This window comes from Rhizophagus irregularis, chromosome 14 (assembly GCF_026210795.1).
Source record: "Rhizophagus irregularis chromosome 14, complete sequence".
Taxonomy (NCBI): domain Eukaryota; kingdom Fungi; phylum Glomeromycota; class Glomeromycetes; order Glomerales; family Glomeraceae; genus Rhizophagus; species Rhizophagus irregularis.
This window is the reverse complement of record NC_089442.1, coordinates 4,508,352-4,522,788: the sequence shown is the minus strand read 5'-3', so window position 1 is coordinate 4,522,788 and position 14,437 is coordinate 4,508,352. Positions and strand designations below refer to the sequence as shown.

The window sequence follows — 14,437 nt, the reverse complement described above, 5'->3', positions numbered from 1 at the left end:
GGATTTACACCAAAAATAGTAATTAAAGGAAAAGAGGTATTCGATAAGACCCGAGTTCGATTCGATTAAAATTATTATGGATAAGACACGAGTTCGATTCTATTAAAGTTATTTGTGAGGTCACAAATAGCGAAGAGGGGATAATGTAAACGGTCAAATATCAAGCACGAAAAGATGATAAAATTCAACCACCAAATGTAATTATTAAATATTAAGAACGAACAAATTAATCGTGGATTGGCGTAGATGGATAAATAATTAGCCGAAAAGGATAAACATTTAGGAAGAGTAATGATCTACATGATGTAATATTTATTGAATGATTGACAAGGAACCAATAGGATAAATAGAGTCGATCAATTGCGGCTTAGCAATCTTTAACAATAAGAACGATAAGAAAGAATAATTATAAGCCACAAAAGATAGATTATAAGCAAAACACATAAAGCGAATTAAAAGAACGTATAAAATAATGTCAGAAAGATTAAAGAACACAAAATAATGTAAAAGATAATATAAAAAGATAGTATAAAGATGGAACGTAAAAGATAATACATTAAAAAGAACATATATAAAAAGATAGCATATTAAAAGATAGCATATTAAAAGATAGCGTATTTAAAATATAGATAGTATATTAGAAAGATAGTTCAAAGATAATATGTAAAAAGAACATAAAAGATAGTATATAGATAGAATAGAAAGTAGTATAAAAATTGTATATATAGAGAGCGGAATTCAAGGTAATTCCATAGTTCTCATCCACAGAACTCAATAAAAATATAAGTTTTATTTTTTAATTATTTGTTAGTAAAGTTTAATGTTAATTAAAGGTAATAGGTTCGCCCTAAACTTTAATTAATGTTTGCTTAATTAATTTTAATTGAATAAAATGAAGATGAATTAAATATACGTTTTTGAAAAGTAATAATTCGTAGCGAGAGCCATCGAAGTTTGAAATTAAAGGTAAAAGTGGATATAATTTGGGGAAAATTTAGAGAAGTTAAATTTTATTTTATATCGTTCGACGTTTTATATTACTAACGCTATTTATGTCGTGAACCAAGAATGTTATTGTATGTTGTTCGTTGATTATGTCGTTTGATAATTAAGTTGTTGATTATTTGTTTGTTCGTTTAATTGTTCGTTCATTCGTTCATTCGTTCATTCGACCATGGGAATGCCCGTTCGATGTGGCAACTCTGTAAATTGATGACAGAGGGAATTGGGGGATCTCACCGGCGTTTTTACATGTAAAATTGAAAAAAAATGCCGAAACTATCAGTTTCGGTGTTTTTACATGTAAAATCAAAATGAAAAATGCCGGAACTAATGATTCCAGTGTTTTTACATGTAAAATCAAAAAAAATGCTGAAACTATCAGTTTCGGCGTTTTTACATGTAAAATCAATATGAAAAACGCCAGAACTAATGATTCTGGCGTTTTTACATGTAAAATTGAAAAAAAAATGCCGAAACTAATAGTTTCAGCGTTTTTATTAGTTTCAGCGTTTTTACATGTAAAATCAAAATGAAAAATGCCGGAACTAATGATTCTGGCGTTTTTGCATCTAAGATCGAAAAAAAAATGCCGAAACAAATAGTTTCGGCGTTTTTATATATAAAAACAAAAGTAAAATGCCGGGACCTGACGTTTTTTCAATAAAAATTAAAAAATCTTTTTTTTTTTAATTAAAAATGTCGAACCTGACATTTTTTGTATAATTAATAAAAAAAAACGTTACAAAACGTTTTTTTAATTGAAATATTTAATAATAAAACTTCGGGTAACCTGCGAGTTACGAAGTGACCCGGCTACTTTCGGGTCGAATGGGTCAGGTCGGATCAGAATGGTTTACCGACCCGACCTGACCTGAAAAAATTTCGGTTCGGGTTAACCAGGTAACCCGACCCGATCCGACCGTGCGATTTTCTCTAATGCAAATAAACCAGATTTATATATAGAAAAGAAAACATCACTCCTTATATGCATATTTTTTCTCAGCATATTCCAGAATTTTTGTGAAACTTAAAGGAAAAAAATTTGGAATTGTGATCTTTTTCTACTTCAAGTATTAAAAAAAAATCATAATCAGGTATATATAATAATTACATTAATTACATTACCAAACAAATTTTTACTTTTATTTTTATTTTTATTTAGGTTCAATTATTTTTTAGTGGAACTACTATGGATGGTAGAATTAAAGGAAATCTGTGATACATAATATAATGGAATTTGAATTAATAATACTCCATAAGGGGAGTTATATATATTACGTAATATTTAGTTTAATATAAACTTACTCCCCTCCCCCTCCTTATTAGATTTAATAACCAATCAAATTATAATATTTATAAATTATATATTTTATTAAGTGTAACATAAGATTTTAGTTACCCCCTCCGTCCTCCCTTTGATAATTACGTAATATCTGTAAACTCCCTTAAAGAAATTCTGATATAAAGTATTAATGCAAAAGATAAAGAAAACAAAGGGTAAAATTAAACTTACTGTTATTTACATTTTGAAGCGGTTGTGGTAAAATATAATGAAATTTTTTTAAAGGATATAATAGAAATAATGAATTCTTTTGAAAAATGGTGGGGTTTAAAATAGAATTATCATTTATTAATATTTGCTTTTTATTACTATAATAAAATAATATGTTTAAAAATAAATTTATATTATATTGTAAAATTAATTTAAAAACTTACTTTTCTTGAAACTCTTCAGAATCAGTAATAAAATTATAGGTCAATTTTTCCATTATGAATTCTCTATTATTTTCTGATAATACTGTTTGGTTCTATATAAATTTGATTTAATATGTATTTTCATAGTTTTCAAGTAAAACATAACTTATAGTATTTGTAATAGGGTTCTGTCAAAAGCTTCATTGATCATAATGAAGTATTTGTTTAAGTCTTATTTCTTCTGCAAATCCTCCAAAAATACATCAATACTTGTATTAAATATTAGGCTGTATTTAAACATTTCTTCATCTTTAAAAAGATATACAGTCAGCCCCCCTCTACAATCACACCCCTCGGGACTATCCAATGGTGTGATTATAATGAGGTGTGCCTATTGGTAAGGGTTAAATATATAATTACACATATATAAATTTTTAAGTAAACGTGATTATATATATATATATATATATATATATAATAATTAAAAAAAAAGTTTATATGTAAAATATACTTAAAACCATCAAATTTTTGAAAAATAAAAAACTTAAATTTTTCCTCATGGTAAAACAATAAAATAATAAAATGAAACGCACAGTTATTTTATAAATCACGTGATTTGTGTGTTTATGCAGGAGGAATTTTACATATATTTACTATAATATGGAACTGACGTTTGGTGTGATTGTACTTATAACTAATAAAGTGATTATAAAAGGGGTATTTTATATATAAAAAAATCTGGACTAAAAAATGTGTGCCTTAAGGAGGGGAGTTCTTATATGGGAGGTGCCTATAAAGGGGGTCGACTGTACAAATACATTTTCTGAAAAGTTCTCAATTGAAAAACGTTTTTTTTCAATGGTATGTCTTAAAAAACCAAGTTTTTTTTTTAATAAGAATTATGAGAGAATTACATTTGTTCTAAAAAAGGTTAAGATAACAAATAAAAATAAGGTATTATTTTATTATGTAAATGTTTATTTCTTTTATAAATAAGTAATTTTTGACAAGTTGTAAAAGCTTTGAAGCAAAGTTTGCAATAAATAGATGACTGGTTTTTCATTATTACTGTATAAAAATAATGTTGAAAATAGGACACAAAAAAAAATTATGTACAACTGATATAACTAATATGTATATGTAATTATTACATGTGATAAAATCAAAGATGAGTAAAATTAGCTCATATGTTAAATAATAAGAAGCTGTTCATCTAATTATATATGCAGTTACAAATCTTCTCTAAACTACTCTAACATTTTCAAGAAAAAAAAGCACTTGATGTCCAGCATTATGTGAAATTATGCACTATCACGTGAACAGTGTGATGACAAATAATATGATGAATAAGTTTTTACTAATTCAAAAAAACTGTCTCCCAGATAAATAAATATAAATAATGAAAACACTGAGGAATGTAACAGATGATAATTTTTTACATGGTCATATGTCAAGTGTTTTTTTCTTGAGAATGCTAAAGCTGATTTTTTCCTATTATTTTTAATTATATAAAATTATAGTTTTATTATAAAAATATATAAAATTATATTATATATATAATAGTTTTATAAATTCCTTTAAAAAATATTATATTTTAATATAAATTTATTATTTTTTTTTATAAGTAATTATTATAATTAAAAATCCATAGAAATCTATAAAAAATTCATGAAAATACTATGGAATATTAAATTTTAGCATTTTGTCTTTTAATTTTAAATGTCTAAACTATTTCAGTTTAGTTAAACGACTAAATATTTCAGTTTTGCCTAGGATCTTTATTAGTTAATATTCCCTTTTCTTTTATTTGTAGAACTTTGGAGTTTCAGATTATAGAAATGGTAAGTTTTGCAAAATTTTGTAAAGCTTTCGTTTTTGTTTTTATTTTTTTATTATTAAAAATATTTTTAACGTTTCTTTTTATTTTATTTTTTGTATAGATTCTCTGGAGATTTGAGATTTCAATTTGAACTAGAAGTTGAAAACAGTAAGTTTCTTTGTAAAACCTAACTTACTAGTCCTGAAAATAGTAAGTTTTATATATTTGTGAAACTTCTATTTTTTGGTATTATTTGTCTAAAATGTTTTTTAATATTTCTTTTTTTTTTATAAACATCGTATCAGAACTTTTAAAATTGGAATTGAATGATACTAATTACTAAGTTTCGTAACTTTAGTTATAAAACTTCATTATATACTTTAAATTTAGGTTAGATGGTAAATATTATAACTAAAAGTTATGAAACTTTGTATTTTCTCTTAATATAATTAGATTAAATATATAATCAATAGATAATAAGTAATAGCTAATAATTTATTAATAAAGTTTTAATAGTACATTATATTATTTTAATTAATACTATTATATAATATTACTGCTTGAAACTTATTTAACGATAAAATTCAAAAATCTGAAACTCAAAAACTTATTTTTAATAAAAAAATTGGTAAATCTGAAACTTTTTTAAATTATAATTAGTTTTAAAAAAGTATAAAAACAGTTTTGGCAATTAAGTTTATAGCATATTTTCTAAGAACTAAGTTGTAGATATCATCTGCTATAGATATGGATTTCTCAGCAAGTACAAACTTTTTCTTAGTACTAACTTATGCAAGTTCTTCAGTAGCAGAAGATGCAGGTTTCTCAGCAGGTAGTTCTTCCTTTTTTTGCTTTTCTCATGATTTGACTTATCAAGAACTTGAAAGTAATTTAAAATTTGATTCATAAGGTCTTTTTGATTTGATTAAAAACAGATTTTTCCTTAATGACAAATATAGATTTATTTTTAAGTGGTCAGATTTAGGTAAAACAAGTAGTAAAGTCTTTTTAACTGAATTATATTTTTACCAAGAATTTTTTTAAGGCCTTAGGGTCAGATATGGGTTTTTTAGGAGTCTATGTACTATTGATTCCTTCTATATATATTTCATCTATTTTGTAAATCCAATTTTTGCTAAAGAACTATTTTTATAAAAGTTCTTTTTGGATATGCTATAAACTTATAGTTAAAGATCATGAATCCTCAATTGATTTTTAAAACCCATAATATTGCAGATTTTGGAAATCATTTATGCTTAGTAATCTGCAAATTCACAAATAATTCATAAACCCACAAATAATCTGCAAACTCACAAATAATTTATAATATTACAAATACAGTCAACTTTTTCTATAGTCACATATTTAAAACATTTTCTGTGATTATAAATAAAGAGATATGACTATAAACAGAAAAATTTTTTTTTTGTATATTTCAATAATAAACATATTATAAAAATATGTAAAATAATTTATTTTAATATATTTATTGTAATTTATTATAAAATTTAAAATTTAAAATCTAATTATACTAATTATATAATTATTAGTTATTAAAATCAATTTATACAATATTAATAGTATTTAAAAGATATTTGTGAAATTCAGTCAGATAGAGAATAATAGTTTGTAATAATTAAGTTTGTAATAATTAAACAGTTTGTTATTCTTGTATAAAATAAAAAAAATTTATTATGTTATTATACATTGTGCTTTGAACTTTATCTTTAATTTTAACATATGATTGATAAACTTAAATGAGAATTGTTTTATATAAATTATATTACAGTTTTATGGATAATTTTTTAAATAAATTATTATCATTTTAGGTAGTATAGTAATTAACGATCACTAATTTTATAACGTAATAGTTTTAAAAAGTTATACTTCATATTAAATTTTTAAAATATATTTATTAATAAATAACTTTATAATATATTAATAATAAATATATACAAAATAAATATTAGAATAAAAGTAAATAGAATAAATAAATCAAAAATATGAATTATTATTATTATTTTATAACATAAATCTATAAAATTTTAAAATCAAAGATTCAAAATAAGAATTCTCTAAGGATCTGTGGCATAAAAATATACTGATAGTATATAAGAATGCTTGCCAAAACTATTTTTTTAAAATTTTAGTTTAATTAAAATTCAATCTGAAACTATTTTTTATAATAAACTTAATTGCCAAAACTGTTTTATATTTTTTCAAAACTAATTATAATTTAAAAAAGTTTTAGACCAATTTTTTCATTAAAAATAAAATATTTGAGTTTTAGATGTTTAAATTTTATCATTAAATGAGTTTCAGACAGCAACACTAACTACAGAAATGCCACTAATTTCTAATACTATTTTTAAATCTATTAATGAAATTGCAAAAAATATTGTATTTCAAATTTATTAGCTTTATAACAAAAACAAATAATTGAATCACTTTTATATAGAATTTAAATTAAAGACACTACAGTGCATACAACTTAGTCCCAGCAATTAAATTTGATGAAATTTAAATCACTACTATTCATTCAAAAAAAAAGATAAACATAAAGTATAAACATACAATGATAAACCAAATTAAACTTAATAAAACTATGTTTTTAAATTTCCTATAAAGTATTTTTTAAGAAAGTAATAGCAATTCAAAGTTGAAATATTTTACTATTAAATTAAATATTTGGCCATTTTATTATAACCAGAATTACATGTAAATCTGGCCAAAATTACTTTTATTTAATTATTAACTATGTAAATCTGGCTAGAATTAAAAATTATAACTTAAATTAAATAAATCTGACCAATAAAATTACGGGGTTAAGTATTATATAATATAAAAAATTTGGCCACTTAAAAATTTTTTTGTTGGAATTAGGTTGTATGTAAGGTTGCTTGGCTAAACTCATTTTAACTTTTGATAAAAGTCTAAACTTTAATTAGTAATAGTTTAAACTATAACAAAGGTTTCGACAATAGCTAAATGTTTAAACTATGTCTAAACTTTTTAATTAATAAAATTTAAAATAAATAATTATTAATACATTATTATATATATTTAAATAAATTTTTTATAAATAAATATTATATAATTATTAATAAATATAGTTAGACTTCCATATAGTAACATTTCATATAGTTACATCATAAAAATTTCTCCTTATAATCACACCTTTGGGAAACTACAATTTATATACTTATTATATAAAAAAACCTTTATATAATTACATTATAGTAAAAGCCTCTATATAGTTACCAATTTTTATAGAACTGATTAAATAACTATATAGAGATCTGACTGTACTAATAATAATATATAAAAAGTAAATTATAAAACTGGTTATTAATTAAACTTACTATATATTTTAATATATATAATGATTTAAATAATTAATATAATGTATATTAAATTGTATAATTGCAAAACTGGTTAAATTTATATTAAATTATATAATTTATTATAATAAATGGTAAACTTTATTAATTACTATGTAAAAATATGTCTAAACCTTTTACAGTTTTATCAGTTTCGTCAGTTTCGCAGTTTCACAATTTTAATTTTTTAATAAAATGTTTCAACTAGTTTCGATTTCAACAATTGTCTAAACTACTTAGTTTCGCCCAGCAACTTTAGTTGTATGCACTATAGCAATATGATAATAAAGATAATAATTTACATACATATAACTATATATTACATTTATTATTTTAATAAATATAATAATATTTAATTTTTGAAAATTTAATCAATATAATATAGGATTTTTAGAAATGATTATAAAAGCTACAAATTTTATTTAATATGATTTTTGAAGATTGTTTGTATAGTATCATAAAGGAAATTTAGAAAGTCAAGTATATTTAAAATATAATAAAATGGTTACAATTTATTGTATTACTTGATAATGACACTTATTATTGTATATACCTTTATTTAATTTATGTTAAGTTCATATATAGATATTTTTTGTAGTAATGTTGCAATTAAAAATAGTTCAGTTTAATATTAAACTAGTTCCTTCCTATTGGTATTTTGAAGAAGACTTTATAGTAGTAAAAATATGTTTTTGCACATTCAACTTATTCAAAATGAAAAACAAGAAACGAAACTTTTTTTGATAATAAATTTTATTCATATAAATGATATTTATAATAATTCTGTTAAATATTTGAATTCAAAAAATGAATAATATAAGCATAGTCTTGGGCTTTGTAAAAAAACTTTAAACTTAGCAATTATGTTAAGTATTTGAAAAGTTTTTACAATATTTTATTAAAGCACAAACAAATATTTTAGATGTAACTGCAATCAATTAATATAATAACATATTTAATGAAGCTGAAACTGTTAATATTGCAAATCTACTAATATAAAAAAAAAAGGAAAAACCTGCTAATAAAAGGTATTTATTAGCTATTAAAAACTATTCAAGCAATACAAATAATAATATTTAAGAAAAAACTTCAAATGCAAGAAGAGAAAAAAATAAAAAACAATATCTATATGCAATCATGATATTACAATTTATGAAATTGTTACAAAAAAAATAAAGAAGTATATATTGAGAATAAGAAAAATGTTTAAAAATATACTATAAATAAAATAATAAAATAAAAAGACTTAAATTACAGTAGTAATTTGAGTTCAGCTTCTTTTAGCTACTAGAAATATTAATTGCTGATTAATTTTATTTTAGTTTTATTTTCTAAATCTGCATTAAATTTGAAATCGTAAGATTTATTGTAACTTTAAAATATATAATAAGTAAGATATTATAATATAAATATATAATATTAAATATTTATTTTATATATTAATAGTTCATCAGGAACATTTGCTGGTCAAGTGGGGTATTTTAGAGGTTAATGTTTATGATTACATAAACTTTTTACTATAATTAAATATCGATCTCTATAAGGGTAAATAATAAAAAAAAAATTTTATATATTAAAATTATATAATCATAAAATCACATGATAGGGAAAATATGCATATTCCTTATAATAAAATTTTTTTTATAATATTTATGATTTATTATATACATAAAACTAATTTAACATACTATTAAATTTTATATAATTATATAATTTTGCTCAAATTTTTTAAAAAAATGTAAATTATAATTACAATAAAAAATAAGAGATATTGTTAATAATGTTGCTGCCTGAAACTCATTTAACGATAAAATTCAAAAATCCGAAACTTAAAAACTTTATTTTTAATGAAAAAATTGGTAAATCTAAAACTTTTCTAAATTATAATTAGTTTCAGAAAAGTATAAAAACAGTTTTGACAATTAAGTTTATTATAAAAAATAGTTTCAGATTGAATTTTGACCAAACTAAAATTTTGAAAAAATAGTTTTGGCAAGCATCCTTAATTGTCAAAAATATAAGAAAAATTGGTTATTAGTACTTATAATATTCAAATTAATAAAATCTATATAAAGTGAAATGAATAATAACACAAATAATTTTTTTTTATAAAAAAAAAATATTGATGTAAAATATAAATTTTAAAGGGATGATTTAACGGTGATTTAACCCAGGTTATTTGATTAGGAAGCAAGTTAGCAAAACTCTTATCATATAACTTTATAAAAAAAATCATGTAAAAAAATTTTTAATAAATATATACAGTCAACTCTCTATAAATGCACCCTCTATAAATACACACCCTCTATAAATGCACCTTTTATCTAGTCCCAACTTGGGCCTTAATGCTAAATGCACGGTTTATATATATATATATTCTGTAAATGCATCCTTTATAAAAAAATTTTATATAGTTTACTTATAAAATTTTTGTATTACCTTAATTTTAGATTAATATCATATAGATTTATATGTATTCTATAAATGCACACCCTCTTTAAATGCACTCTTATACCTGGTTCCAAGGGGGGTGTATTTATAGAGAGTTGACTGTATAATTTTAAAAAAGATTTATTATTTAAAGTATTAAAGTTAGTTTGAATATTAATTTTGACTTATTTAATAAATCAGGTTTTTTTTTTAATTTATTTAATATTAAATAATCAGCATAAAATTTACTTTTTTAAAAATCCATATTTTGAATACTTTATGAAATTTTCTATAAATAATATTAAATTATAATATAATCTTTATCAAATTTATTTGTAAAATTTATACAACTGAAAATTATTGAATAAAAGACTATTATGTTTTCAAAATACATTTTACCAAAGAAGTATTTGTATTTTAACAAAATACCATTATACCAATAATTAATTTTTTTAGAATTTTTCTAGCTATCACCGGGGTGATGATCACCGGTGACTGAAATTATGATGATCGACCAGCATTAAAAAAACATAGTGCCGGTAAAAATTGATAATTCTGGCCAACGGTGATGATCACCCCGGTGATTTGAAGTAAAAATCTATTAAGAATAAATATATACATTTATATTTAAATTAAGTTTATTTATTATTTAAGTAAAAAATATAATTTTTAACATTTTAGAATATTGAATGAATAATTTTCCCTTTAAATAAGGAGTACTACTCCCTTTGAGTATAATAAAAAAAATATATATATATTGAATGAATTTATACAAATAATAAATTAAAATAAACAATAAATTAAATAAAAATAAAAATAAAAAAATAAAAATAAAAATTTTGGCAAATATCCCTTTGGTATTTAATAAATATTTCTTTAGTAAATAAAATAGATATTGGTAAAATGGCATTCCAATCAAGTGACTTTTGGCAATATAAATACACAGTGAAATTCGATATAATGGAAACCATCCGTTCCATTAGTAGTCATTATATCGAAGGTAAATTAATTATAGATTATGATAATCCGTTCCAGACCCAATTCCGATATATCAAGACTTTACTTATATTCCGTTATATCAAGGTTCCAGTATATCGAATTTCACTTGTATTACAAGTAAAATTGGAATACAGTAATTTTATATTCTGCAGTAGTATAATAAAAATTACTTTTAAAAATATTTAATAAAATATTTATAAATATTATAATATATTTGAAAAAGAAATTCTAGTTTAAAAATTTTATTATATATAAAGAATTTTTATAATGGATATAATGTTTACATATTTATATAAAAGTTGTATTAAAAACTTCCAGGGTGAATTCTGGTAAATCCTTAAACAAATATAATAAAAATTGGAATAATCAGATATAATATTTAAAAAAGTTAAAGCCAATATATATTATGTTTATATTGCAGCTTTACTTACATTACAAGGTTTTACCGACAATTTCACATGACTTATTGCCGGAGTTATAGCATTATGGAATTTATTGTAGGTGGCATAAAATGTGATGTGACAAATAGGATTTTAAAAGTCCCGTAAAAGAGGGTGCAACAAATATCTTTCATATAATCACGAAAAGTATACATGATAAATATAAGAATTCGTTAGTGGGATGCCGACAAAAAATTCTTTTTTTCTATTCGATCGGCAAAATCAATCAAAATGCAAAAATGCAATTACATATGATTTGCACTTAATTCACAGTTTCTAAATTTATTTTTATCTGGATAGCATAATTATGCCCGATTTTAGTTTAATGACATGGATGCAAAATTATGCGACATTTCAGGAGCAAATAAATAAAATCAGTGCGTCAAGATGATATCATACTCAGCACTATTCACACCTTGTCACACCCTTTTTTTCCTGTTTTTACAAATGTTTGTCATCCATTATACGCCTCAAAAAGTATTATACACTTGAAAAGTGACGTTAAGTAATCGTCTATTACGCGTATAATCTTGCGTAATGTGTTTCAGGATCTATAAATGTGTTCGTCCACGCGTTTATTGATTATTTCGTTATTAATATACAATTTGTAGCCAGCGACTGATTAGATGGATAAAAGTTTACGCGAATGTTCAAGCTTTATTAATTTAAATTTAAAGAAAAATTTTTAGATTTTACGATTAAAGATATGACAAAAATGACTTAAATCCATGATATTCTCAAATGTTGATTTTTTTTTAAAAAAAATTGTGGATTATTGAATAAAGAGTCTTATAACATTTATAGTTTAATTGAATTACCTCATTTCTTCCTTATCGCTGAAATCAGCAAAATTTTTTTTGATAATTCCATAAATATTCATACATATATACTTATATATATAAATTGGATTCTCGCGGGAACCGTGATCATCATCCTGTGTCGTTGTCAATGATTTAGGATGACCATTAGGCTTTCCTTGATATTAACAAGATATCAATTATTTCTATATATATAATTTTTTTGTAAGAACCTTTTCATTGAAGGTCACGCAAGAAATAATAATGTGTAATTAGTGATGTCAATTCGGTTAGTTAAAATTTTTTAAATCGGATAAGATAAACCGATTGAAAAATGAGCAGGATTTTCATTGGTTATACAATCGTTGTTGGCTTTATTACTTATTCTTTGAATTTAGGCAAATATATTCATAATAATAATCGTATCCCAGCCCGATTACATAATTACGTTAATCAAAGGATTTATCGTAAATATATTATTAATCGAAGAACGCTTGATTACAATAACAATTGTTTATTAAAATAATCTATATATGTTATATATATGTTCATATTGTAGTTCTCCTTAATATAGAAAATTCCCGCTCACGATCCGGTTATCGTTATATTAAAAGAAAATAAACCGATACTTTTAATTTTAACAAAATATATACTAGTTATTATATATATATACAGGATATTATATATATATATACATATCCTAAATTTAGGCATATCATTTACAAATAAGGAGTACTTATGATAGCATCAAGCGCACCTTATTTTTATTTTTGTTTATTTATTAAGATATCATTTTTAATATATACTAAATTTAGTTTTAATTAAGGTTATAAATACAAAATGCGTCATGTCATGTACATTAACGCCAATTTCTAAAAAATTTAGTTAAATTATGAAACACAAAAATCCAAGAATAAGGTGGTGAAACTAAGGGTTTTTTTCCGTGAGAATTTAGTTTATACATTGCTCGCAACGTAATATGATAATATGCCTACAAATTATTATTATATTAAAAAAATATGTAAATTATTTTTTTTTTAAAAAAAAAATTTTTAAATAAATGATTTTTTAAATAATAAATTATAAAAAATATTTACCAACAGTAATCATTAAAATCAAAGAAATTAGAGTAATAATGAGAATATTTTTCCAAGAATATTTTGGGACTTCTACTAATGTTTGTTTAGGTGAACTCAATCTTCCTGGTGAATAATCTTCAGTATAAAGTTGTTGAGATTGTTGTTCATGTTGAAATTGTTTTAAATATTGCATTGAATAACGTGAATTTACCGGACGAGCAGTAGGAGGTACTATTATCGTGATAGTACAATTATCATCATCCGTTGGAATTATAGATGAATTGTAATTTTTTTCATCTTTCTTTTCATTAACTTCAGTATTAGAGGGTTTAACCCTTGTCGTGGACTTAAATAGAGTCATTCTATTATTTATTATATTATTTTATGTCTAATTTTTTTTTATTTCCAATAAATATAATAGATAACCTTTTTTTTTTAGAGGACAAAAAAAAAATTGGAAAAAAAATTGGAAAAAAAAAATTTCAAAGCCTTAGTTAATAAATCACATTTTTTTTTTTGCCATCATATTGTGGATATTGTGGCTATCAACTATTGTTTATCTTTACCATTACCAATTTTGTTCTTTGTTCTATTGTTTATTTATGGAAACTTATTAGTAAATTGATTAGTAAAATTGATATATTTCTAAAAATAAAATAAATCGACAAACAAACTTTCTATTTTTGTATCAAAATCAGGGCGGGTTGATATGACTAAATCGTTCACGTGCTCTTCTGTACTTTTTGTAATACCCGAATAATAATATTTATGTTCAAGGGAGGATTAATTTACCCGA

The 14,437-nt window shown here is 22.4% G+C and overlaps 1 protein-coding gene across 1 annotated transcript; it reads right to left on the bottom strand.

Annotated features, from left to right (window-relative positions):
* Positions 1–12,927: 12,927 nt before the first annotated feature.
* On the bottom strand, positions 12,928–14,139 carry OCT59_006661 (uncharacterized protein). Its single transcript, XM_066141413.1, has 2 exons — positions 13,660–14,139; positions 12,928–13,553 (listed from the first exon to the last, which is right to left on the bottom strand). The coding sequence occupies exons 1-2, from the start codon at positions 14,000–14,002 to the stop codon at positions 13,519–13,521; spliced, it is 378 nt and encodes a 125-aa protein (XP_065998201.1). The 5' UTR covers positions 14,003–14,139; the 3' UTR covers positions 12,928–13,518.
* Between the last annotated feature and the right edge of the window lie 298 nt (positions 14,140–14,437).